This window comes from Nerophis ophidion, linkage group LG26, assembly GCF_033978795.1.
Source record: "Nerophis ophidion isolate RoL-2023_Sa linkage group LG26, RoL_Noph_v1.0, whole genome shotgun sequence".
Taxonomy (NCBI): Eukaryota; Metazoa; Chordata; class Actinopteri; order Syngnathiformes; family Syngnathidae; genus Nerophis; species Nerophis ophidion.
Genome location: NC_084636.1, coordinates 4,710,916 through 4,738,415, shown reverse-complemented (window position 1 = coordinate 4,738,415; position 27,500 = coordinate 4,710,916). Strand labels below are relative to the sequence as shown.

The window sequence follows — 27,500 nt, the reverse complement described above, 5'->3', positions numbered from 1 at the left end:
GTGGACAGAATGGAGCGAATTTTAGCGATATTACGGAGATGAAAGAAGGCCGTTTTAGTAACGCTTTTAATGTGTGACTCAAAGGAGAGAGTTGGGTCAAAGATAATACCCAGATTCTTTACTGAGTCGCCTTGTTTAATTGTTTGGTTGTCAAATGTTAGAGTTGTATTATTAAATAGAGGTCGGTGTCCAGCAGGACCGATAATCCGCATTTCCGTTTTTTTGGCGTTGAGTTGCAAAAAGTTAGCGGACATCCATTGTTTAATTTCATTAATACACGTCTCCAGCTGACTACAATCCGGCGTGTTGGTCAGCTACTTTACATACTGTTTTTTATTTCAATTCATTTGTTTTTGTACTATTTTGTGCTTTTTTTGCCTTTTTATTATTGTTATTGTTTTATTATTATTATTGTTGTTTCCATATGTAAGCATAAGTTGAGCTTGAGTGAGCATTGACTCCTACAGCTGTGGAGAGAGATACTGTGGACTGTATGTGACGCCCTTTTCTTTTTGTCCCTATGAAAAAGCTGGTGAATAAATCCTCCTCAACTTGAATCCTGTGTGTTCATCACAAAAAAAGGACACAACACAGAACAGTGACTGTTACATATATATATATATATATATATATATATATATATATATATATATATATCCTTCAACTGCATACACCACACCCAGCTTTATTTTGAGAAATAATTGCGTGTGCATGTCTGTGCTGCTTTCACCTTCACACACCAAGCCCTGCTTTATCTTGATATATATATATATATATATATATATATATATATATATATGTGTGCGTGTATATGTGTGTGGATATATATATATGAATGTATATATATATTTGTGTATGTGTATAAATCGTTATATATGTATTGTGTATAAATGTACAGTATATATATGTATACATGTGTAAATGTGTATATGTATTTATAAATAAATATATGTATGTATATATACTGTATGTGTATGGTATGTGTATATGTATGTATGTGTGTGTATATATATATATATATATATATATATATATATATATCCATATATATTTATATACATACACACAGACATATTTGGATATATATATATATATATATATATATATATATATACATATATACACAAACCACAACAAAGCAATTGCAAAAGGACTGCCTGCCCCCAGACTAAACGACTCTGAAACCAATAAGGAATGTAACTGCCGCAAGAAACCTGATTACCCTCTCAACAGGGGGTTCTTACAAACATCAGTCGTTTACCAAGCAAAGGTAACACGCAAGGACATTAACCCATCCGACACGTACGTAGGATTAAGCCAGATGGAATAATCACAAGGCCTCCCTTTAGAAACCAGACCTTGCGGAATTCTACAGAACTCAGCAAACACATTTGGAACCTCAAAGACAATAATGTTGAATATTCAATAACATGGCAAATTCTTGCATCCAGCACACCTTACAACAGTGGTAAGAAAAGATGTAACCTATGCTTAAAAGAGAAACGGTTTATTATATATCACCCTGAACTGTCATCCCTCAACAAGCACAGTGAAATCATATCAACATGCCACCACAGACAGAAACACCTCCTAGGTAGCAAATAAGCCGATCACCACACCCTACGCCTGCCTGTACCCACCCACTCTGTGCCCTATATAAACCATTGTATGTGAATGCTTCCATTTAAATCTCCTGACGATTGAGGGAACCCCTCATGAAACAGTTCTGTAGAGATGAAGTAGTCTTGTGATTTTTCCCACACCTATATATATATATATATATATATATATATATATATGTGTGTGTGTGCGTGCATAAGGCTTTGCAAGCTAGGCTAATTTAGCGATGTTGGCACATATGCTGCTCTGCTCTCAAACAGCAACACAAAATAGACCACAGGTGATGTTTGCCATCCAGCTGGAAAAGCATGCAAAGTTTTGGTTTTTTTTCCTAACGACCTCGCCCGACCCAAATCACAGCCCGCTCTCCTTCTTCTTTTGGTTTCTGTCCCGCAGAGCGCCGCCGTCCCCGTGGCCCACCCCGAGGACGAGCTGGAGCGCCTGACCAAAAAGATGCTCTTTGACATGGACAACCCTCCATCAGAGGAATACTTCGGTAAGGCCTAACGAGCACAACCACAGCACGGGTCACATGCAGGTACCGCGGGTCCAAGAACTATTCACAGCGCCCCACTTTTTCCACATTTTTGTTATGGTACAGCCTTATTCCAAAATAGAATAGTTTAAGTTTTGCCCTCAAAATTCTACACATAATACCCCATAATGACAATATGAAAAGGTTTAAAAATACATTTTAAAAATGTATTAAAACTAAAAAGTACATACGTATTCACAGGCTTTGCCCAACATGATGCACTTTTGGCAGCATTTACAGCCTCAAGTCTTTTTGAATACGATGCCACAAGCTTGGCACACCTATCTTCGGGCACGCTCACCCATTTCTTCAAGCTCCATCAGCCTGAATGAAAACTCTTGTTTTTTCATCCAGGATGTCTCTGTTCTTTAATTATCTCTAACCGGTGCCTGTCGTACGGCAGTAAAACGGCTGATCAAACAAAACAGAAGTCATCGTCATTCGCCTACGGGCTGCAGACTCAGTAACTCCATAGTGACGTTTTGGTGAATTTCTAAACAGTACAAAAATAATGCCATTGTAAGTTGTTAATGTGTTAGCATACTTGCTAAAGCTAACAACGCTAGATTGATTACATTACGATAGCACGAGCAAACACTTCTGAAGACGTCGCACACGGGACGGTTTAGTAAGTGTGAATTGTTTTAGTTGTATTGTAAAACTTAGAAACATTGCTTTGAGTGTTGAATTAGGAATCATTTCGAGTAAAAACGCTACGGACGACTTTTTACTTCCGGTTCAAGGCAATTTCAACCAAATGATGGCGCCCAAGCGCAAACAATAACACAATTTCCGTGTCTGTCGGTGTCATATGAAAACTATTTGTTGATTACCAAACATGATGGCTGTTAGCCGAGAAAAATCCATAAATTTGCCGCACCGTTTTATAGGCGTAAACTTGTGTCCAATGTCGATCAAGTACACAATAGTAGTTCTTGGAGAGACACACTGTTAAAGATGAACAAAGCTCGATGGCATTAAAGCTACACGCTTTAATACACTATTGTGTACCTCTTACACGTATTTACAAGTGTGAACAATACTCGGGATTGAAATGCTTTCCACTTTATTTTTATTATTGTTATTATTTTTTTATTTTTTTAAATATATTTTTAAAATTATTTAAAAAAAATATATATATATTAATTTTTTTATTTTTATTTATTTATCTATAAATAACTAAACTCGAGCTGGCCGTTAGCCAAGAAAAATCCATAAATTGGCTGCACCGTTTTATAAACCGCGGGGTTCCAAGCGTTTACTCGTGTCCAAAGTGGCTCAAGTACACAATGGTACTTCTTGGAGAGACACACTCTTAAAGACGAACACAGCTCGCGGGCCAACACACTAGCAACACACTATTGTGTAGCCCTTGCATGTATTTACAAGTGTGAACAATACTTGGGTTATAAATGTGTTCCACTTAATTTCTATTTATTTTTGTGTAATTGTTATTATTATATTTATTTGTTATTGTTGATTTTATTTTTTGTATATATAGATTTTTTTAAATGTCTTTATATGTTTTTAATTGTATTTTATTGTATTTATTTATTTGTTTTTATTTTTATTTTTCCCACATTAGATGAGCTAAACTCGAGCAATAGTTCCACCTCGAACCACGCAGCTTCACCTCATCTCACATGTGACAATTATTGATTTATTTATTAATTAATTAATTTATTTTTATTTATTTATTTATTTTTCCCACATTAGATGACGTAAACTCGAGCACTACTTCCACCTCGAACCACGCAGTTTCACCTCATCTCACATGTGACCCTTGTTTATTTATGTATTTATTTATCTGTTTATTTATTTTAATTAATTTATTTATTTATTCATTTATTTATTTTTTACCACATTAGATGAGCTAAACTCGAGCACTACTTCCACCTTATCTCACACGTGACCCTTATTTATGTATTTATTTATTTATGCATTTGTTTATTTATTTATTAATTTATTCATTTATTTATTTTCCCCACATTAGATGAGCTAAACTCGAACACTACTTCCACCTCATCTCACACGTGACCCTTATTTACTTATTTATTTATTTATTCATTTATTTATTTTTCCCACATTAGATGAGCTAAACTCGAGCACTACGTCCACCTCGAACCACGCGGTTTCACCTCATCTCACACGTGACCCTTATTTATTTATTTATTTATGCATTTGTTTATTTATTTATGTATTTATTTATTTATTCATGTATTTATTTTTCCCACATTAGATGAGCTAAACTCGAGCACTACTTCCACCTCATCTCACACCCTTATTTATTTATTTATTTATGTATCTATTTATGCATTTGTTTACTTATTTATGTATTTATTTATTTATTTATTCATTTATATATTTTCCCCACATTAGATGGGCTAAACTCGAGCACTACTTCAACCTCGAACCACGCAGTTTCACCTCATCTCACATGTGACCCTTGTTTATTTATTTATTTATTTATTTATTTATTTATTTATTTATTTTAATTAATTAATTTATTTTTTTTATTTATTTTTTTTACCACATTAGATGAGCTAAACTCGAGCACTACTTCCACCTTATCTCACACGTGACCCTTATTTATTTATTTATTTATGCATTTGTTTATTTATTTATGTATTTATTTATTTATTCATTCATTTATTTTCCCCACATTAGATGAGCTAAACTCGAGCACTACTTCCACCTCATCTCACACCCTTATTTATTTATTTATTTATTTATCTATTTATGCATTTGTTTACTTATTTATGTATTTATTTATTTATTTATTCATTTATATATTTTCCCCACATTAGATGAGCTAAACTCGAGCACTACTTCAACCTCAAACCACGCAGTTTCACCTCATCTCACATGTGACCCTTGTTTATTTATTTATTTATTTATTTATTTGTTTATTTATTTTAATTAATTAATTTATTTTTTTTATTTATTTTTTTTACCACATTAGATGAAGTAAACTCGAGCACTACTTCAACCTCGAACCACGCAGTTTCACCTCATCTCACATGTGACCCTTGTTTATTTATTTATTTATTTATTTATTTGTTTATTTATTTTAATTAATTAATTAATTAATTTATTTTATTTTTTTTACCACATTAGATGAAGTAAACTCGAGCACTACTTCAACCTCGAACCACGCAGTTTCACCTCATCTCACATGTGACCCTTGTTTATTTATTTATTTATTTATTTATTTGTTTATTTATTTTAATTAATTAATTTTTTTTTTTTTTTTTTTACCACATTAGATGAGCTAAACTCGAGCACTACTTCCACCTTATCTCACACGTGACCCTTATTTATTTATTTATTTATGCATTTGTTTATTTATTTATGTATTTATTTATTTATTCATTCATTTATTTTCCCCACATTAGATGAGCTAAACTCGAGCACTACTTCCACCTCATCTCACACGTGACCCTTATTTACTTATTTATTTATTTATTCATTTATTTATTTTTCCCACATTAGATGAGCTAAACTCGAGCACTACGTCCACCTCGAACCACGCAGTTTCACCTCATCTTACACGTGACGCTTATTTATTTATTTATTTATGCATTTGTTTATTTATTTATGTATTTATTTATTTATTCATTTATTTATTTTCCCCGCATTAGATGAGCTAAACTCGAGCACTACTTCCACCTCATCTCACACCCTTATTTATTTATTTATTTATTTATCTATTTATGCATTTGTTTACTTATTTATGTATTTATTTATTTATTTATTCATTTATATATTTTCCCCACATTAGATGAGCTAAACTCGAGCACTACTTCCACCTCGAACCACGCAGTTTCACCTCATCTCACATGTGACCCTTGTTTATTTATATATTTATTCATTTTTATTTATTTATTTATTTTTCCCACATTAGATGAGCTAAACTCGAGCACTACTTCCACCTCATCTCACACGTGACCCTTATTTACTTATTTATTTATTTATTCATTTATTTATTTTTCCCACATTAGATGAGCTAAACTCGAGCACTACGTCCACCTCATCTCACACGTGACCTTTATTTATTTATTTATTTATGCATTTATTTATTTATTTATGTATTTATTTATGTATTTACTTATGTTTCCCTTGTTCGATAAAGTAAATTCGAGCACTACTACCACGTCGAACCACGCAGTTTCACCTCATCTCACATGTGACCCTTGTTTATTTATATATTTATTTATTTTTATTTATTTATTTATTTTTCCCACATTAGATAAAGTAAACTCGAGCACTACTTCCACCTCATCTCACATGTGACCCTTATTTATTTATTAATTCATTTTTTAAACTATTTATCTATTTTTATTTAATTGTATTTTTTCCCCACTTTAGATGAGCTAAACCGGAGCACTACTTCTACCTCGAATCACGCAATTTTACCTCATCTCACATGTGACCCTTATTAATTTATTAATTAATCAATTTATTTATTTATTGTTATTTATTTTTCCCACATTAGATGAAGTAAACTCGAGCACTACTTCCACCTCCTCTCACATGTGACCCTTTATTTATTTATAGTTATTTATTTTTCCTACATTAGATGAAGTAAACCCGAGCGCTACTTCCACCTCGAACCACACCGTCTCACCTCAGCTCACATGTGACCCGTGGCGTCCAGGGCAGCGTCCTCGTTTCACCCGCCATGGCTTCCGCGGCAAACGTATGAGCGCACATGCGGGGGACGCACGCCAAGCGGCCATCGCCGCGTTGAGCATAAAACCAGGGCAGCGAGGTTTGAGAGGACTCGCTTTGCTTAAGCCGGCCAGATCCTTTTGACCCGCATCTAATGTGGACCAATTAGGGCTGAATATCGCTAAGCACCAGTTAAATACACGTCGCCGCGGCGATGGCGATGAGGATGAGGATGCACCTCCGCGCCGCGGTGGCAGCGCGCCACTTGATGGGCACGCGAGACCACGCCAAGCCCGGGGGGATTAAGGGAAATATCTATGAAATATAAATATAGAAAATCCTCTTTACGTGTTTTTTTTTGCCAATCCCGTTTTTTGGATGAAAAAGTAATCCTGGTGGTTGTTCTTTACTTACACAAAAATAGAGCTAAATTCATTAGCAAACACCAAAATTCTCCTGTTTGGTTGAGGAAATACAAACACGATAACGATTGTATTATTGAGGATGTCATTAATATGCTGCTGTTTAGTCGCTATCTTGTGGAAAAATACAAAAGTAAATCAGGTTGTCGTGGTTTACAGTAAGTCCGAGCACAGCATTTACTCATAGGACCAAATGCAAACAATCCTCCCTAGTCATGGTGCAAAAAAAAAAATAACAAAATGCCAACAGACGTGTTCACACATTACACAATTTGTGGATATTATTAAAAATGTCCATGCACCATAAAAACAATTTTGAATGACACCCGTTTAAAATCTATTACAAAGCATGATGGGAAAAATCCAAAACGCTCACTCCACACTTATCCACGTTTGGTGCATTTTAGCTGCTTGATTCTTCTGATTGATAACAAAACTTTAAGAATGTCGTCACAGAAGTAAACAAGGTTGGAGTCAAACTCAATTTAATAGTTATATATCAATCATACTAATGTGATATGTACATATATATATATATATATATATATATATATATATATATATATATATATATATATATATACACATATATGTGTGTGTGTATATATAAATGTACATATATGTATATGTTTGTATATATACATGTATGTGTATATATGTATACATATGTGTATTAATATGTATATATGTATCTATACATATATGTATAGATACATATATATGTATATATATAAATACACATATACATATATGTATATGTGTTTGTAGCTCGGTTGGTAGAGTGGCCGTGCCAGCCACTTGAGGGTTGCAGGTTCGATTCCCGCTTCCGCCATCCTAGTCACTGCCGTTGTGTCCTTGGGCAAGGCACTTTACCCACCTGCTCCCAGTGCCACCCACACTGGTTTAAATGTAACTTAGATATTGGGTTTTACTATGTAAAGCGCTTTGAGTCACTAGAGAAAAGCGCTATATAAATAGAATTCACTTCACTTCACTTATATATACATATGTATTTATATATGTATATATATATATATATATATATATATATATATATATATATATATATATATATAATATGTATGTATTCCACGTTTTCCAAAAATCATGAAGAAACATTGCTCTAAGACCCGAGCACGATGTCAATAATCAATGTATATATCCTGATAGACACGTAATGGATATCGAAAAATAATATTTTCGATAAAACGTTAGATTTTTTGGGGTTTGGTTTTTGAAAGAAAGCAGAAGAATGGAAGCAAAGCTTGGTTGCATGAACAAAGGCACTCGCTCTCTGGAAACCGAGCAATGCAGGAAGTGATTAGTGATCGCTAACAGCCAATCAGCTGGCAGTATCAACTATCACGTTTGCTTGATTCTTTGCATGGAAAATGGAAAATCAAAATAGAAAAATTGTGGATGAAAGAGAGAAAGTCAACTGGCTGTTTTAAGGACTTTTTGAAAAAAGCGACCATGGTCAGACCAATGTGAAGTGTAGTGAATTATATTTATATAGCACGTTTCTCTTGTGACTCAAAGCGCTTTTGAATTGTGAAACCCAATATCTAAGATACATTTTAAGCCAGTGTGGGTGGCACTGGGAGCAGGTGGGCAAAGTGTCTTGCCCAAGAGCACTACGGCAGTGGCCAGGATTGCGATTGCGGGAATCGAACCTGGAACCCTCGAGTCTACCATTCCGAGCTATGCCGCCCCAATGTGGTCTGTGAATGCTGCAAGACCGCTAATACTGTGAATTGTGAAGTGAGTTATATTTATATAGCACTTCTCTCTTGTGACTCAAAGCGCTTTATATAGTGAAACCCAATATCTAAGTTACATTTAAAGCAGTGTAGGTGGCACTGGGAGCAGGTGGGTAAAGTGTCTTGCCCAAGGGCACTAAGGCAGTGACTAGGATGGCAGAAGAGGGGATCTAACCTGGAAGCCTCAAGTTGCTGGCACTAAACCTGCAGAAAATAGTTCTTCTCCCGGTTCTCTCTGTTTACATTTTGCACTATTTTCTTCCACTCAGCCAGGGGTTCTTCACCTCTTTGACCTCGGGGGCCCGACTTTTCCCGCTACACAGGGGCCCCAGGACCCACTGGAATATTAACACTGAATTAGTAATCTTCCTCGTGTTTTTTAATGGTATTCGAATAATCATATCTGACCTACTTTCAGTTCACAACCTCGTCAAATGATATCAAAGCTTGTGTTAATCACTAAGATGATTATTTATTTAACACATAAAACCTTTGGCTTTGGTCAGGCTGATTGGAAAAATAAATACTATTTAAATATGCCGCGTAAGAAGGTACTCACTAAATGACGATAAACAGGTTTAAATACTAGAATAAATGTGTTTTCTTAACTAAACGGTCAAATAAAAATAGAGCTTCATACTTTTTGCGCTTAAACGTCCTCTATTTGTTTGATATTGTCATTACTGCCACAAGTGGTGGAAAAGTGTATTACAACCAGTGCTGGGTGACTTACTGAAAACCTAGTTACTTTATTTCAAAAGTAACTCAGTTACTTATACCAAAAACTAATGTGTTACTGTGAAAAGTAACTATTTAGTTACCTTTTTTTTAATGCCCCTTTAGCCTTCATTTTAGTACTGTTATTGCACTGGAGAAAAATGTAAAGCTGGCTTCACCCAAGGAAGGCACACATGACATGATTATATGTCATGTCACTATATACCGCTCACATACTGCGATACACACGCCTACCCAGGCCTTTTTTTTCTCTCAAGGAATTGTGAAATTAAAATCGTGTCTTCAGTCAAGCCCAGAACACTACGCCATGGGTCACCAAGGCGGTGGTCGCCCGTAAGGACCAGATGAGTCGCCTGCTGGCCTGTTCTAAAAATAGCTCAAATAGCATCACTTACCAGTGAGCTGCCTCTATTTTTTACATTTTTTTTATTTACTAGCAAGTTGGTCTCGCTTTGCTGGACATTTTTAATTCAAAGAGAGACAAAACTCAAATAGAATTTGAAAATCCAAGAAAATATTTGAAAGACTTGGTCTTCACTTGTGTAAATGAATTAATTTATTTTTTTACTTTACTTCTTATAACTTTCAGAAAGACAATTTTAGAGAAACCTTAAAAATGATTTTAGGATTTTTAAACACATATACCTTTTTACCTTTTAAATTCCTTCCTCTTCTTTCCTGACAATTTAAATCATTGTTCAAGTAAATTTATTTATTTTTGTTGTAAAGAATAATAAATACATTTCAATTCAATTCTTCATTTTAGCTTCTGTTTTTTCGACGAATAATATTTGTGAAATATTTCTTCAAACTAGTTATGATTAAAATCAAAATATTCTGGCAAATCTAGAAAATCTGTTGAATCAAATTTAAATCTTATTTCAAAGTATTTTGAATTTCTTTTAAAATGTTTGTTCTGGAAAATCTAGAAGAAATAATGATTTGTCTTTGTTAGAAATTTAGCTTGGTCCAATTTGTTATATATTCTAACAAAGCGCAGATTGGATTTTAACCTATTTAAAACATGTCATCAAAATTCTAAAAAATAATCTTAATCAGGAAAAATTACTAATGATGTTCCATAAATTTTTTTTTTTATTTTTTCAAAAAGATTCGAATTAGCTAGTTTTTCTCGTCTTTTATTCGGTTGAATTTTGAATTTCAAGAAGATAAACTATGTTTCAAAATTTAATTTTCTTTTTTTTTCGTGTTTTCTTCTCTTTTGATCCGTTCAATTAAGTGTTTTTTTCATCATTTATTCTCTACAAAAAACCTTTCGTAAAAGGAAAAAAAATGTACGACGGAATGACAGATAGAAATACCCATTTTTTTTTTACATATATATAGATTTATTTATTAAAGGTGAATTGAGCAAATTGGCTATTTCTGGCAATTTATTTAAGTGTGTATCAAACTGGTAGCCCTTCGCATTAATCACTACCCAAGAAGTAGCTCTTGCTTTCAAAAAGGTTGGTGATCCCTGGTCTATACATTTAGAGTGATGTGATAATCAAACACTCTAGAAGTGTAGAATGAAAGAGTATATAATAGAATTGACAGAGTGTGTTTACCTTCAGTGACGACTGATGAGCAGAGGTAGAGTTTGGAGTGTCTTCTTTAGCTCGCTTTCCATGTTTATGTCCTCACTGTCCAGGTACCTGGAAAATGTTTTCCGTGCCATTTGCTGTTTGACGCCGGTATCATGCTAATTAGCTGCCTGAAAGCGGGTGATTCCACTGTAGAAATAGCCCGCATGTCTCCTATCACATACGCTGCAATGGCTCTATCAATGTTGTCCTAAAGTCCTTAGGTGAAGTGTGTCTCGCTTTACTAGCTTCGTCGAAGCATGTTGCTTTTGTAGCTGTTTCAGCAGATTTGAATTGCCGTTTTGGGCAGTAGATGGGATTTTGGATCCAAGGCACAACTTACCGGTACATTTACCGTATTTCCTTGAATTGCCGCCGGGTATATAGTATGCGCCTGCCTTGAATTACTGCCGGGTCAAACTCGCTTCGCTAAATAATTAGCGCATGCTTAGTATTACCGCCGGGTCAAACTCGTCACGTCACGAGTGACACTTCCCCTGTCATCATTTTCAAATCATTTGAAATCGCATAAAGGGAAGAAGATTAAGAGCTATTCAGTAGAATTTAAGGTCCAAGCTATTGAATATGCTAAAAAGAACAGTAAGCGGCTATGTTTTATTAATATACCGTAGCTGCGTGTGTCAAATATGAGTCCTTAAATGACTCCCGCCTCCTGGTGGTAGAGGACGCTAGTGATCCTTCTTGCGACTACTTGGCTGCAGAAGAAGTGAAAACGAGTGACGTGATATGTGCTGGGACAGCTATGACGCGGTGAGTGCACAACGGACATAACAGCACTACTCCTATGCTCGTTATGTAAACAACCGGGCTGAAATAAAGCATGTTCCAGTCCTAAATACCCAGTGTATTATTTATACAATAACACTTCATGGTGGGATAAAGAGATGACCTACGGAGCAGAACGGGAGGGGGAGTTGTTCGAGGGTAATTATGTCGTCGGCCGCATGTGAGGAGCCGAGCTAACAGATAGCAGCGGTCTGATAGCAGTTTTCTAAACTGGACTTTCATTGGAAGCAGGAGGTAATAAAGGAAGATCTCCATCGAGACAGAAAGACTTTTAAAACTGAAGAAAGATAAGGAAGACTTCTATAAACAAGTTATCGATGCTTTTGATGAGAAGGACTTCATTTATAAGTAAAGGTAAGACCATAATAACGTTTTTTTTTTATTAAATGTGCTTTTCATGATGTATCCTTACATCACACTCAAATTTTTACGGCATGCCTTTGGTAAGTGCCGGAGTGAGAAGAGGTTTTAAATGAATTAGCGCCCCGGCGGCAATTCAAGGAAATACGGTAACTGAAATGTTCTTTTCTTTGTGCTTGACATAAGAAAAGTGTTGAGAATATCTCCACGTTAAGAAACTCAGCTTTGGCTCCGGCATGATGTCTTGTTAGTAAACAATGACACGCCCCACGCATACACCGCGCCTCTTGTGACACAGGAAGAGTCAGAAGGACGACACTGCAACTCTGTCATGTTCTGTGGTCACGTTCTGTTTGGTTTTGGACTCACTGTGCACTCTTGTTTGTTTTTGTCACCGCGACAACTCATTAGTTTTCACCTGTCATGCCACGCACCTGATTCACTTGGACTCATGCACCCGTTAATCACCACAGCACTATTTGAGCCTGCAGTCGCCAGGCAGTCAGCCCGACGACATCACCCTCTACTCACCCTTGCTATCTATGCTCATGATCCGTGCCCATATTTAGTTCCAAGTAAGTTTTTGTTATTCATGCCATAGTTAGCAAGTTTTGTTTGATGTCCATAGTTTACGTTATAGTAATAGTTTTGAACCTCTGCTGAGAGCGCCTTCAATTTGTTCCCTTTTTCCGAGTTAATAATAAAAGATATCATGACCTTCACCCCAGTCGCTTTGCACCACGGGAAAACAAACCTCACCGTAGTCCAAGTCATGACAAACTCTCCAATAAAACACTCTCAGATCTTCTCAGTTTCTAGCCGATACTATATAAAAAAAGACGTAAAATAACGCAGCGACGCATCATGTAGTAACGGTGACTGAGTTACTAATATAAAAAATAACGTGGTTCGGGCATCTGGTCTGGATCCCACCCGAACACTTCCCTAGGAAGGTGTTTAGGGCACGTCCTGGGAAGACCCAGGACTTGTTGAGAAGACTATGTCTCCCGGCTGGCCTGGGAACGCCTCGGGATCCCCCGGGAAGAGCTAGACCAAGTGACTGGGGAGAGGGAAGTCTGGGCTTCCCTGCTTAGGCTGCTGCCCCCACGACCCGACCTTAGATAAGCGGAAGGAGATGGAAGGATGGACCACTCGTTACCGCGGAAAATAACAACGTTAAAGTACAAAGTAACTGATTACAACCGAGTACCGCTAATGAACATGTATTTTTTGACAACAATGGTTAAGAAGCTGTAAGACGCTCACTTTTTTAGGGGGTGTGGGCCGGGAGCGAGACGGTGCTCGTGGAGCCCCCCCGAGGCCGCTAATTAGCGAGACGAATCAAAGCGCGGCTGTGATCTGGTGACCGGAGCGTCTTCCTTCCAGTATCGCCCCACGTCTTTGAAGAAGTCCCCGCTGTGTCGGTCCAAAGGGGTTAGGGGGGTCGTCCAATGGAATTACGGTTACGCGCGGCCGCTGCTCTGTGATGTCACGGCCGACCACGCCGTCTCGCCGAGGACCCGTCAGGGGCAATTTTTTTTTTTTTTGTCCTGTCCAGCTTCTCAGGCGAATCATACTCAGATTTACTTTACACAAGAGAAGTGTAGGATACTTCTCTTGTTGCCTTCTTTGTATTTGACTTTATTAATGCTCTCCTGCTAGCCCAACTATAGACTGGACTCTCACTATTATGTTAGATCCACTATGGACTGGACTCTCACTATTATGTTAGATCCACTATGGACTGAACTTTCACACTATTATGTTAGATCCACTATGGACTGGACTCTCACACTATTATGTTAGATCCACTATGGACTGGACTCTCACTATTATGTTAGATCCACTATGGACTGGACTCTCACACTATTATGTTAGATCCACTATGGACTGGACTCTCACACTATTATGTTAGATCCACTATGGACTGGACTCTCACTATTATGTTAGATCCACTATGGACTGGACTCTCACACTATTATGTTAGATCCACTATGGACTGGACTCTCACACTATTATGTTAGAACCACTATGGACTGGACTCTCACTATTATGTTAGATCCACTATGGACTGGACTCTCACACTATTATGTTAGATCCACTATGGACTGGACTCTCACACTATTATGTTAGAACCACTATGGACTGGACTCTCACTATTATGTTAGATCCACTATGGACTGGACTCTCACACTATTATGTTAGATCCACTATGGACTGGACTCTCACACTATTATGTTAGATCCACTATGGACCGGACTCTCACTATTATGTTAGATCCACTATGGACTGGACTTTCACTATTATGTTTGATCCACTATGGACTGGACTCTCACTATTATGTTAGATCCACTATGGACTGGACTCTCACACTATTATGTTAGATCCACTACGGACTGGACTCTCACTATTATGTTGGATCCACTATGGACTGGACTCTCACACTATTATGTTAGATCCACTATGGACTGGACTCTCACACTATATGTTAGATCCACTACGGACTGGACTCTCACACTATATGTTAGATCCACTACGGACTGGACTCTCACTATTATGTTAGATCCACTATGGACTGGACTCTCACACTATTATGTTAGATCCACTATGGACTGGACTCTCACACTATTATGTTAGATCCACTATGGACTGGACTCTCACTATTATGTTAGATCCACTATGGACTGGACTCTCACACTATTATGTTAGATCCACTATGGACTGGACTCTCACTATTATGTTAGATCCACTATGGACTGGACTCTCACTATTATGTTAGATCCACTATAGACTGGACTCTCACACTATTATGTTAGATCCACTATGGACTGGACTCTCACTATTATGTTAGATCCACTATGGACTGGACTCTCACTATTATGTTAGATCCACTATGGACTGGACTCTCACACTATTATGTTAGATCCACTATGGACTGGACTCTCACACTATTATGTTAGATCCACTATGGACTGGACTCTCACTCTATTATGTTAGATCCACTATGGACTGGACTCTCACTATTATGTTAGATCCACTATGGACTGGACTCTCACTATTATGTTAGATCCACTATGGACTGGACTCTCACACTATTATGTTAGATCCACTATGGACTGGACTCTCACACTATTATGTTAGATCCACTATGGACTGGACTCTCACTCTATTATGTTAGATCCACTATGGACTGGATTCTCTCTACTATGTTAGATCCACTATGGACTGGACTCTCACTATTATGTTAGATCCACTATGGACTGTACTCTCACACTATTATGTTAGATCCACTATGGACTGGACTCTCACTATTATGTTTGATCCACTATGGACTGGACTTTCACTATTATGTTAGATCCACCATGGACTGGACTCTCACTATTATGTTTGATCCACTATGGACTGGACTTTCACTATTATGTTAGATCCACCATGGACTGGACTCTCACTATTATGTTAGATCCACTATGGACTGGACTTTCACACTATTATCGGCAAATAGGATATGTACAAATATGATGGTCAAAGTGGTAGCAAAGAAGCAGTTAGTGAAATAAATAATAATACAGAAATGACAATAAGCATTATTACATTACAAAGGGATCAATACAAATACCAATGGCGGTATTGATAAAGAACAATACCAATAATTAACCTCTATTACCAACAATGCAGTTGTCCAAATGCAACAACACATATTCGTTATGTAACTAGAGATACAAAATAAAGCAGAAAAATGGATGGGAGGAAAGAAAAGCAACCTATATTAACCTTGTAGATTGTTATAGTAAGGTGCAAAAATACCGTAATTCCTGGACTTGCCGCCGGGTATATAGTATGCGCCTGCCTAGAATTACCACCGGGTCAAACTCGTTTTGCAAAATATAATTTTTATTAGCTCATGTCTAGAATTTCCACCGGGTCAAACTCGTCACGTCACGAGTGACACTTCACCTGTCATCATTTTCAAAATGGAGGAGGCTGATTTCAATCATTTGACATCGCATAAAGGGAAGAAGATTAAGAGCTATTCAGTAGGATTTAAGGTCCAAGCTATCGAATATGCTAAAAAAAAACAGTAAGCAGCTATGTTTTATTAATATACCGTAGCTGCGTGTGTCAAATATGAGTCATTAAATGACTCCCGCCTCCTGGTGGTAGAGGGCGCTAGTGATCCTTCTTGCGACTACTCGGCTGCAGAAGAAGTGACAACAAGCAGCGATCGTTTATTTTTTCCTCTCGCTTGTACTTTTAACATGGAGGATTACATATCTAAAATAAAAACTGGACTTTCAATGGAATCAGGAGGTAATAAAGGAAGATCTCCATCGAGACAGAGAGACTTTTAAAACTGAAGAAAGATAAGGAAGACTTCTATAAACAAGTTATCGATGCTTTTGATCAGAAGGAGCTGCACATGGACTTCATTTATAAGTAAAGGTAAGACCATAATAACGTTTATTTTTATTAAATGTGCTTTTCATGATGGCATCCTTACATCACACTCAAATTTATAAGCGCAGACCTAAATTTACCGCATGCCTTTGGTAAGTGTCGAAGTGAGAATAGGTTTTAAGATAATTAGCGCAGGCCTAAATTTACCGCATGCCCATGGTAAGTGCCGGAGTGAGAAGAGGTTTTATATTACTTAGCGCCCCGGCGGCAATTCAAGGAAATACGGTAATAGCGATTTTTTATTTATTTTTTTTGTGAAAAAAAAAAAAGGCGAGCGTTTTAAAGCCGTGGATTAGAATGTGGAAATCAAACCAGCCTTTTTTTTTTTTTTATACAAATGTCATCATCCGTCATCTTTAATCCACTTAGGTGGTGTGTGCGTTTGTGTGTGTGTGTGTGTGTGTGTGTGTGTGTGTGTGTGTGTGTGTGTGTTCCCTCGCATGCTAACAATATGTCGTCGGTGTCAAGCAAAAGCAGGACGTAAAGATGAATAATTAAAAAAGCAAGAGAAGACGTTTGCATTATTTACAATTAGTGATGAGGTCGTTTTTTTTTTTTGTGTGTGTGTGTTTAATTCCGTGTTCCCCTACTTACTGTACGGATGAATTTTAATATCCGATCAATATTTATGCTAAAGTGGCTTCCTCCGCATGCAGGCAAGGACGACGTGATTTTAAATGTTTTGAACTGACACGTATTTATTTGTACAGTAGCAGCGCCTTTTGTTTTGGGCGGTGGAAGAGAAAAAAGAAGAAAAAAAAGTGGTAAATGTCAGCTGGAGCGGTGGTCATAATTCATGAGACATGAAATGTTGATGAGGAATCTTGGAAGACGTTCCTCCTGCGGCCCCGGCCGGAGTCGGATCAGCCGAGGTAACGGGGTCGGGCGCGGGAAGTTTGGCTGTTCTTTTTTGTGACGTTTATTAATAACCCCGCTTCGCACGTTTGAATACGAGCGAGGTCGCCCTCAGCAGCCTCTCGGGAGTTTGCTTTTAGATGCTCCTGCACATGTCACAACCAGGAACAGACGCCTTAAAAGACGCACCTCTACCCCCCCACCACCACCGCTGTCTCTAAACGCCCTCGGCCTCGACCTGCCTCTTTCAACCAGACGCTTTCATTCCTGTTATTATTTTTATCCTAACTCTGCAAGACTGTACTCAAAGTAGCTTGGAAGACTACATGTTGGAGGTCTAAGGCAGGCATGTTCAAGAAAATGGTTTGATGGGCCACATTTCCAGAAAACTAAGGACATCTCTGTTATGATGGGGCGGGGTTGTTCCCCCAGGATGCAAACAGACTATTCCGGACAAAACGTGCAGGTCGGAACGTGATTTAATCTTAAATTACACTCAACGAGGTACAATAGACAACAAGGCAAAGGAACAAGGTGCTGACCGCATTTCAAGCTAATGCAAAGACTTGGCGCGGGAAACATGGAACTTGACAAAACTGTGGCATGAAACAAACAAAATTTACAGGGACACGGCATGAAGCGAACGGATCAATACAGCGTCCGCATTACTGAAGACGCCGCACCGATCCGCCTGCCGACCTCCGGGGCGGTATAGCTCGGTTGGTAGAGCGGCCATGCCAGCAACTTGAGGGTTGCAGGTTCGATTCCCACTTCCGCCATCCTAGTCACTGCCGTTGTGTCCTTGGGCAAGACACTTTACCCACCTGCTCCCAGTGCCACCCACACTGGTTTAAATGTAACTTAGATATTGGGCTTCACTATGTAAAGCGCTTTGAGTCACTAGAGAAAAGCGCTATATAAATACAATTCACTTCACCATCCACTCTTCCCTCACTCGTGAACAAGACTCCGAGGTACTTGAAGTCCTCCACTTGGGGCAGGGTCTCCTCCCCAACCCGGAGATGGCACTCCACCCTTTTCCGGGCGAGAACCATGGACTCGGACTTGGAGGTGCTGATTTTCATCCCAATCAAAACTTCCAGGGACACTGCATGAAGAGATAACCAGCATAAACTGTGGCGTGGAACAAACACAACTTACTTGGCAAGGCATTAGGTAAACACTTAGCAAAAACTGTGGCATGGAACAAAGTAAATATACTTGGCAAGGCATGAGGTAAACACTTAGCATAAACTGTGGCGTGGAACAAACAAGACTTACTTGACAAGGCATGAGGTAAACACTTAGCATAAACTGTGGCATAGAACAAACAAAACTTACTTGGCAAGGCATGAGGTAAACACTTAGCATAAAGTGTGGCATGGAACAAACTAAATTTACTGGGCAAGGCATGAGGTAAACACATAGCATAAACTGGCATAGAACAAACTAAACTTACTTGGCAAGGCATGAGGTAAACACTTAGCAAAAACTGTGGCATGGAACAAACAAAACTTAATTGGCAAGGCATGAGGTAAACAGCATAAACAGTGGCATGGAATAAAAAAAAACTTACTTGGCAAGGCATAAGGTAAACACTTAGCATAAACTGTAGCATTGCATGGAACAAACAAATGACGCCAGGCCGACTGACTGGCAGACGCAGGCTTAAATAATGACTCATGATTACAGCCAGGTGAGCGTCCCAAACACAAGGGGCAGGTGAGACTGATATGCAACCATGGCAACCAAAACAAACAAGGTGTCGAACAGGAACTATAAGAGTCCAAAACTAACAGAACATAACAAAAACATGATCCGGACCACGGATCATGACAATCTCCCTTCACTGTTGGACCTATTTTGTAAATTCCGCAGAAATCAGCGTCCTCTACAGTACACATTTGTTTTTGCATCGATGTGGGACAACTTTCCTCCAAAATTCTGCAACCTTACAAACTTAACAACCCTGCATATTGATCCTAAAAAAGACAAACATGTTGCAATTAGAGATGTCCGATAATGGCTTTTTTGCCAATATTGTCCAATTCTAATTACCGATTCCGATATCTACCGATATATACAGTGGTGGAATGAACAGTGCGCGTAATTTTGTTGAGAGAGCATGAAGAGGTTGAGGTGGGCGGGTGGGTGTAAATTGTAGCGTACCGGAAAAGTTATTGCTGCAAGGGAGGCTGGGTATTTGTTCTGTTTTGTTAATGTTGTGTTACGGTGTGGATGTTCTCCCGAAATGTGTTTGCCATTCTTGTTTGCTGTGGGTTCACAGTGCGGCGCATATTTGTAACAGTGTTAAAGTTGTTTATACGGCCACCCTCAGTGTGACCTGTATGGCTGTTGACCAAGTATGCATTGCATTCACTTGTGTGTGTGTGAAAAGCTGTAGATATTATGTGATTGGGTCGGCATTCAAAGGCAGTGCCTTTAAGGTTTTTTGGCGCTCTGTACTTCTCCCTACATCTGTGTACACAGCGGCGTTTCAAAAAGTCACACATTTTACTTTTTGAAATCGCTACTTTTGGAACCGATAATTTCCGATATTACATTTTAAAGCATTTATCTGACTGCCGATATTAACCGACATCCCTAGTGGCAATGAATAAAAGAAAGGTTCTAAAATGTAATTAAAGCTGCAAGCAGCGATGGATGGGACCGACTTTTCCTGGTGTTTCCTGCCTTTACCCATTCAACATATCTTTACCTGCACATTACCTACCTTCCCTGCATCCTGGGGTCACACTGGTGCTTCTTTCTTTCATCCATACACGCTGGTGCTTCCTGCCATCACCCAGACAACATATCTTTACCTGCACATTACCTACCTTCTCTGTATCCTGGAGTCAAACTGGTGCCTCCTTCTTTCACCCAGTCAACATATCTTTACCCGCACATTACCTACCTTCTCTGCATTGTGTGGTCATGCTGGTGCTTCCTGCTTTTAAGCGGCCATCTTGAGACGGCAGCAGCATCAGCGCAGAAGTTCTTTGAAGGCTCGTAAAATCAAAATCGGAGCAGTTAGAAAAACTCTTTTGCGCAATTTTTTAATCAGAAGGGTTCAATCTCTTTCCTGTGCGAGTTAGAAGCCGACACAACAAACGCGCTCAGTGGAGATAATGTTTGAAAAAAGGTGACGGGTTTTTACAAAACTTTTGTTTTGAAGGGGTGATTGCCAACTTCCTGTTGATTTTTGCTGAAGGATGTCAATGAATGAAATGTAGGTCTAAGTGAGACCTACATAGAGGTATTTGTTTCATATCTCTACGACATTCCTACCGGAAGTTACAAGCAATTTTGTCTGTTTTCTTCCCAAGAGCAGTTTTGTTTGTGTTTTATTCCTAGGGGGCGCTAGTGCGCAATTTTGAGGTTTAAGGTTTGTTTGTTTTTTTAGATCGCAAATTTCACGCCACCCCAAAAGGGAATAAGCGGTAGAAAATGGATGGATGGATGAATTTTCACCAGTCCTGATGTGTGTGTCCAGTTTGGTGAGTTTTGAAGCATTTTAAGGGGGTCAAATTACAGCTCAAAGAGGGAAAAATTACATTTTTTAGGAAACTTTTGTTTTCAAGGGGTTTTTGCCAACTTCCTGTTGATTTTTGCTGAAGGATGTCAATGTATGAAATCTAGGTCTATGTCAGACCTACATAGAGGGTTTTTGTTCTCACCTCCCAGGGGGTGAACAAGGGGATGTGTCAAATGCAGAGGACAAATTTCGCCACACCTAGTGTGTGCGTGACAATCATTGCTACTTTAACTTTTAACTTTAACTTGTCACTACGCCAAAAGTAGTTCCTTTGTTATAACTGTGACAATAACAAATTGGCTATGGCTTGCTTAATATGCAGCTCACAGCATGTAGATAGAGCCATCTTGGAGCTTTCTTAAGAGTGCTATAGGGGTGAAATTGGAGAATACCAACTAGGACATTTTGATCAAGCTGTTATCTGTGCTGTGAACCTCCGGTCGAAGGATGATTAAAGCTGAAAAAAAAAGGTGCCGTAAAACTTTAGCTTGTTACGAAGGGAACAGTTGGTATACTTGCTATATGTCTCAAAACCCATGAATTTTAGGTTGAAATGATTAAAATGAGCTACAATGGCAGCTCACAATTTTAGCGCGCTATTGTTAGCATAATAACAACATAGGACAGGTTTGTATACTTCTAAGATGGCGCCAAGTATTAAAGTGTCATCATTTTTAGAGTAGAAAAGTGCTATACAAGTATAACCCATTTACCTTCAGACTTGTTTTGTACATTCCGCAGAATCAGCGTCCTCTACAGTAGACATTTGATTTTTGTCTCTCTATTTCAGGGGTGTTCAAACTTTTTGACTTAAGGGCCGCATTGGGCTCAAAAATGTATCTTTATGTATATATATTTGTATAAATATATATATTTTTATATATATTTATATATATATATATGTATATATATATATATTTATATATATATATACATATATATATCTATACACATACATATGTGTGTATATATATGTGTGTATTTATGTATGTGTGTATGCATATATATACATACATATGTATATATATATATGTATATGTGTATATATATGTATTTGTGTATATATGTATGTACGTATATATATGTATAGATTTATGTATTTTAATATATATATATGTATATATGGATATGTATATATGTATGTATATATATATATATATATGTTTATATGTATGTATATATGTATATATTTATGTGTGTTTATATGTATGTATATGTGTGTGTGTGTATATTTATATATATACATATATATATATATATGTTTATATGTATTTATATATTTATGTGTGTTTATATGTATATATATATGTGTGTGTATATATGTATATATGAATATATATGTATGTATGTAAATATATATTTATATGTATATATACATGTGTGTATATACAAATACAGTTTGTGTGTATGTATGCATATATATATATATATATATGTGTATATACATATATATGTGTATATATGTACATGTGTATATACACATATATGTGTGTGTACATACATATACAGTATTTATGTGTATATATATATGTGTATATACATATATATGTGTATTTATATATATATATATGTATTTATATATATATATATGTTTATTGATATGTATGTATGTACTGTATATTACATACATACATACATATATATATATATATATATATGTATGTTTATCTATATATGTATATGCATTGTAAACTTTGTATATATATATATATATATATATATATAGACAGACACACACATATATATATATATTTTTTTTAGCTCAATGCTGCTCCAAAATGAAAAAGTGTCGACACCCCTGATTTAGGAGGTTAGACATGAGAAGTTGCAATATTATATAATTATGGTGGCATAATATCAGTATTGTCATGTCACAGAAGAGTGGATAATATTCTCAGGATTTGTACGCCGCTGGATCAAAGTCATCATCACGACGAAGATACAGTACAGTGCAGGCGTGTCGAAACATATCAGAATAGCTTTGAAAAGTTCATTTATTTCTACAAATTAATCATGGTAATACGCCACAAAGATACCGGCTGGCAGATAGGCGCTGCTCCGTCAAATGCATGAACGATTCCCCCGTGATATCATTTTTACATGTTTGCCTCCAAATCTTTAATCTGCTTAGCAGCCCTTTTGTTTAGCCAGCACATTTCCTCTTTGACTTCTATTTAAGGATTCCCTCAATCACGGCTTTGCCGCTTTCACACGCGTGCGTGCACGTTGGCGTGTGCGTGACGCTGACACGGTACCTCCCGTGCAGCAAGAGTATGGCACCTCTGGTGGATCAGAAGGTGGGGCTGCAAAACCTCAACAAAGGAAGGACACATAGTCAGTAGCTGCAGTACTGAATATTTGTTTCTCCATGGACGGTAAAATGTGGGAAAAAGCGTAAGGGTAAGACTCTGGATGGATACTTAAGTCGGTATTTTTTTAATTGTGTATATATGTATGTATATATGTGCAAATACAATCGATACTACCGGGTATTGATTCACATAAAATCAAACAGTGCCATGGAAGGTAAAAAGTGGGAAAAACCGTAAGGGTAGGACTCTGGATGGATACTGAAGTCGGTACTTTTATAGGCACCGAACGTAATCCGTCAGCACTACCGGGTATCGATTCATATAAAATCATACCGTGCCATGGAAGGTAAAATGTGGGAAAAACCGTAAGGGTAGGACTCTGGATGGATACTGAAGTTGGTACTTTTATATAATGTAATCCGTCGGCACTACCGGATATCGATTCATATAAAATGAAACAGGGCCATGGAAGGTAAAATGTGGGGAAAACCGTAAGGGTAGGACTCTGGATGGATACTGAAGTCGGTACTTTTATAGGCACCGGACATAATCCGTCGGCACTACAGGGTATCGATTCATATAAAATCAAACAGGGCCATGGAAGGTAAAATGTGGGAAAACCGTAAGGGTAGGACTCTGGATGGATACGTAAATCGGTACTTGTATAGGCACCAAATGTAATCTGTCGGCACTACTGGGTATTAATTCAAATAAAATCATACCGTGCCATGGAAGGTAAAATGTGGTAAAAAGCGTAAGGGTAGGACTCTGGATGGATACTGAAGTCGGTACTTTTATAAGCACTGGACGTAATCCGTCAGCACTACCGGGTATCGATTCATATAAAATCAAACAATGGCATGGAAGGTAAAATGTGGGAAAAACCGTAAGAGGAGGACTGGATGGATATTGAAGTTGGTACTTTTATATAATGTAATCCGTCGGCACTACCGGATATCGATTCATATAAAATCATACCGTGCCATGGAAGGTAAAATGTGGGAAAAACCGTAAGGGTAGGACTCTGGATGGATACTGAAGTCAGTACTTTTATAGGCACCGGATGTAATCCGTCAGCACTACCGGGTATCGATTCATATAAAATCAAACAATGCCATGGAAGGTAAAATGTGGGAAAAACCGTAAGGGTAGGATTCTGGATGGATACTGAAATCAGTACTTATATAGGCACCGAACGTGATCCGTCGGCACTACCCGGTATCGATTAAAGTAAAATCATACCGTGGGGAAAAGCGTAAGGGTAGGACACTGGGTGGATACTGAAGTCTGTATTTTTTTAGGCACTGACCGTAATCCGTCGGCACTACCGGGTATCGATTCATATAAAATCAAACAGGGCCATGGAGGGTAAAATGTGGGAAAAACCGTAAGGTTAGGACTCTGGGTGGATACTGAAGTCAGTACTTTTATAGGCACCGGAGGTAATCAGTCAGCACTACCGGGTATCGATTCATATAAAATCAAACAGGGCCATGGAAGGTAAAATGTGGGAAAAACCGTAAGGGTAGGACTCTGGATGGTTACTGAAGTCGGTACTTTTATAGGCACTGGACGTAATCCGTCGGCACTACCGGGTATCGATTCGCATAAAATCAAACAATGGCATGGAAGGTAAAATGTGGGAAAACCGTAAGGGTAGGAATCTGGATGGATACTGAAGTTGGTACTTTTTTATAATGTAATCCGCCGGCACTACCGGATATCGATTCAAATAAAATCATACCGTGGCATTGAAGGTAAAATGTGGGAAAAACCGTAAAGGTAGGACTCTGGATGGATACTGAAGTCTGTATTTTTTTAGGGACCGACCGTAATCCGTCGGCACTACCACGTATCGAATAAAATAAAAATCAAACAGTGTAATGGGAGGTAAAATGTGGGAAAAACCGTAAGGGTAGGACTCTGGATTGATACTGAAATCGGTACTTTTATAGGCACCGTACGTGATCCATCGGCGCTACTGGGTATCGATTCAAATAAAATCATACCGTGGCATGGAAGGTAAAATGTGGTAAAAAGCGTAAGGGTAGGACTCTGGATGGATACTGAAGTCGGTACTTTTATAGGCACCGAACGTAATCCGTCGGCACTACCGGCTATCGATTCACATAAAATCAAACAGTGCCATGGAAGGTAAAATGTGGGAAAAACTCTGAATTTTATTATGCTGATTTTTTTCATACTGAATTCTTATACACTGTTTTTTAACACTGAATTTGTATACACAAATTTTTTTACACTGACATTTTTTACACTGAATTTTTATGCACTCCCTTTTTATACACTGGGGGTTTTCAGCACTGAATTTTAAAACTGATTTTTTTAGCCGTGAATTGTTATACAGTGATCTTTTTACACTGACTTTTTTACACTGATTTTTTTTAAACTGAATTTCAAAACACAGATTTTTTTTTTACCACTGAATTTGTATGTACTAATTTTTTTACAATGAGGTTGTTAACACATAATTTTTACACACTGATTTTTTAAACATTAAAGTATTATGCACTCAATTTTTATACACTGGGTTTTTTTTTTGTTTTGTTTTTCAGATTTTTACACTGAATTTTTATACAATGATTTTTTTACATAAAATTTAAAAAAAAGATATTTTTAACACTGTATTTGTATACACTGATGTTTTACACATTTTTTATACTGATTTTTTTTTAACACTAATTTGTAAGCACTGATTTTTTTTTTACACTGAATTTTTTGGTCCGCTGAATTTTATAAACACTGATTTTTTTAACACCAAAGTTTCATGCACTCAATTTTTATACACAGGGTTTGTTTTTCAGATTTTTACACTGAGTTTTTATACACTGATTTTTTCACACTGAATTCCTATACACTGATTTTTTTACATAAAATGAAAAACAAATGCTATTTTTAACACTGAATTTTTATACGCTGATGTTTTACACATCATTTTTACACTGATTTTTTAAACTAAATTTGTATGCACTTATTTTTTATACACTGGAATTGTTTACACATATTTTTATGCTGAATTTGTATACACTGATTATTTTACACTGACTTTTTTACACAGATTTTTTTTTTTTTACACAAAATTTTAAAACACTTTTTTTGTACACTGATTTGTATGCACTGATTTTTTTTACACTGAATTTTTATGCACTCAATTTTTATACACTGGAATTTTTTACACATATTTTTATGCTGAATTTGTATACACTGATTATTTTACACTGACTTTTTTACGCAGATTTTTTTTTTTTTTACACAAAATTTTAAAACACTTTTTTTGTACACTGATTTGTATGCACTGATTTTTTTTACACTGAATTTTTATGCACTCAATTTTTATACACTGGATTTTTTAACACTGAATTTTAAAACAGATTTTTTTAGCCCTGGATTGTTATACAGTGATCTTTTTACACTGACTTTTTTACACTGATTTTTTTTAAACTGAATTTCAAAACACTGATTTTTTTTAACACTGAATTTGTATATACTATTTTTTTTACAATGAGGTTGATAACACATAATTTTTACACACTGATTTTTTAAACACTAAAGTATTATGCACTCAATTTTTATACACTGGGGGTTTTTTTGTTTTTGTTTTTCAGATTTTTACACTGATTTTACAATGATGTTTTTACATAAAATAAAAAAAATGATATTTTTCAAAACACATTTACTTGTTTACACTGATTTTTTACAATAACATTTTTATACACAGATTATTTATAGAAGTATTTTTTTACACTAAATTTTAAAACACTGACTTTGTTCAGTTTTACACATCATTTTTACACTGATTTTTTTTTAAACTAAATTTGTATGC

The 27,500-nt window shown here is 36.9% G+C and overlaps 1 protein-coding gene across 11 annotated transcripts in view; it reads left to right on the top strand.

The window, feature by feature from the left end:
* lpp (LIM domain containing preferred translocation partner in lipoma) overlaps positions 1-27,500 on the top strand; it is a 515,529-nt gene that overhangs the window by 418,503 nt on the left and 69,526 nt on the right. For all 11 annotated transcript variants that reach the window (XR_009804541.1, XR_009804542.1, XM_061888695.1 and 8 more), the window contains one exon: positions 2,017-2,116. Coding sequence is in view for 9 of the 11 variants with exons in the window: in XM_061888695.1 (XP_061744679.1) it covers positions 2,017-2,116 (100 nt within the window). In the remaining 2 variants the exon portion in view is untranslated. The remainder of the gene's footprint in view (positions 1-2,016; positions 2,117-27,500) is intronic.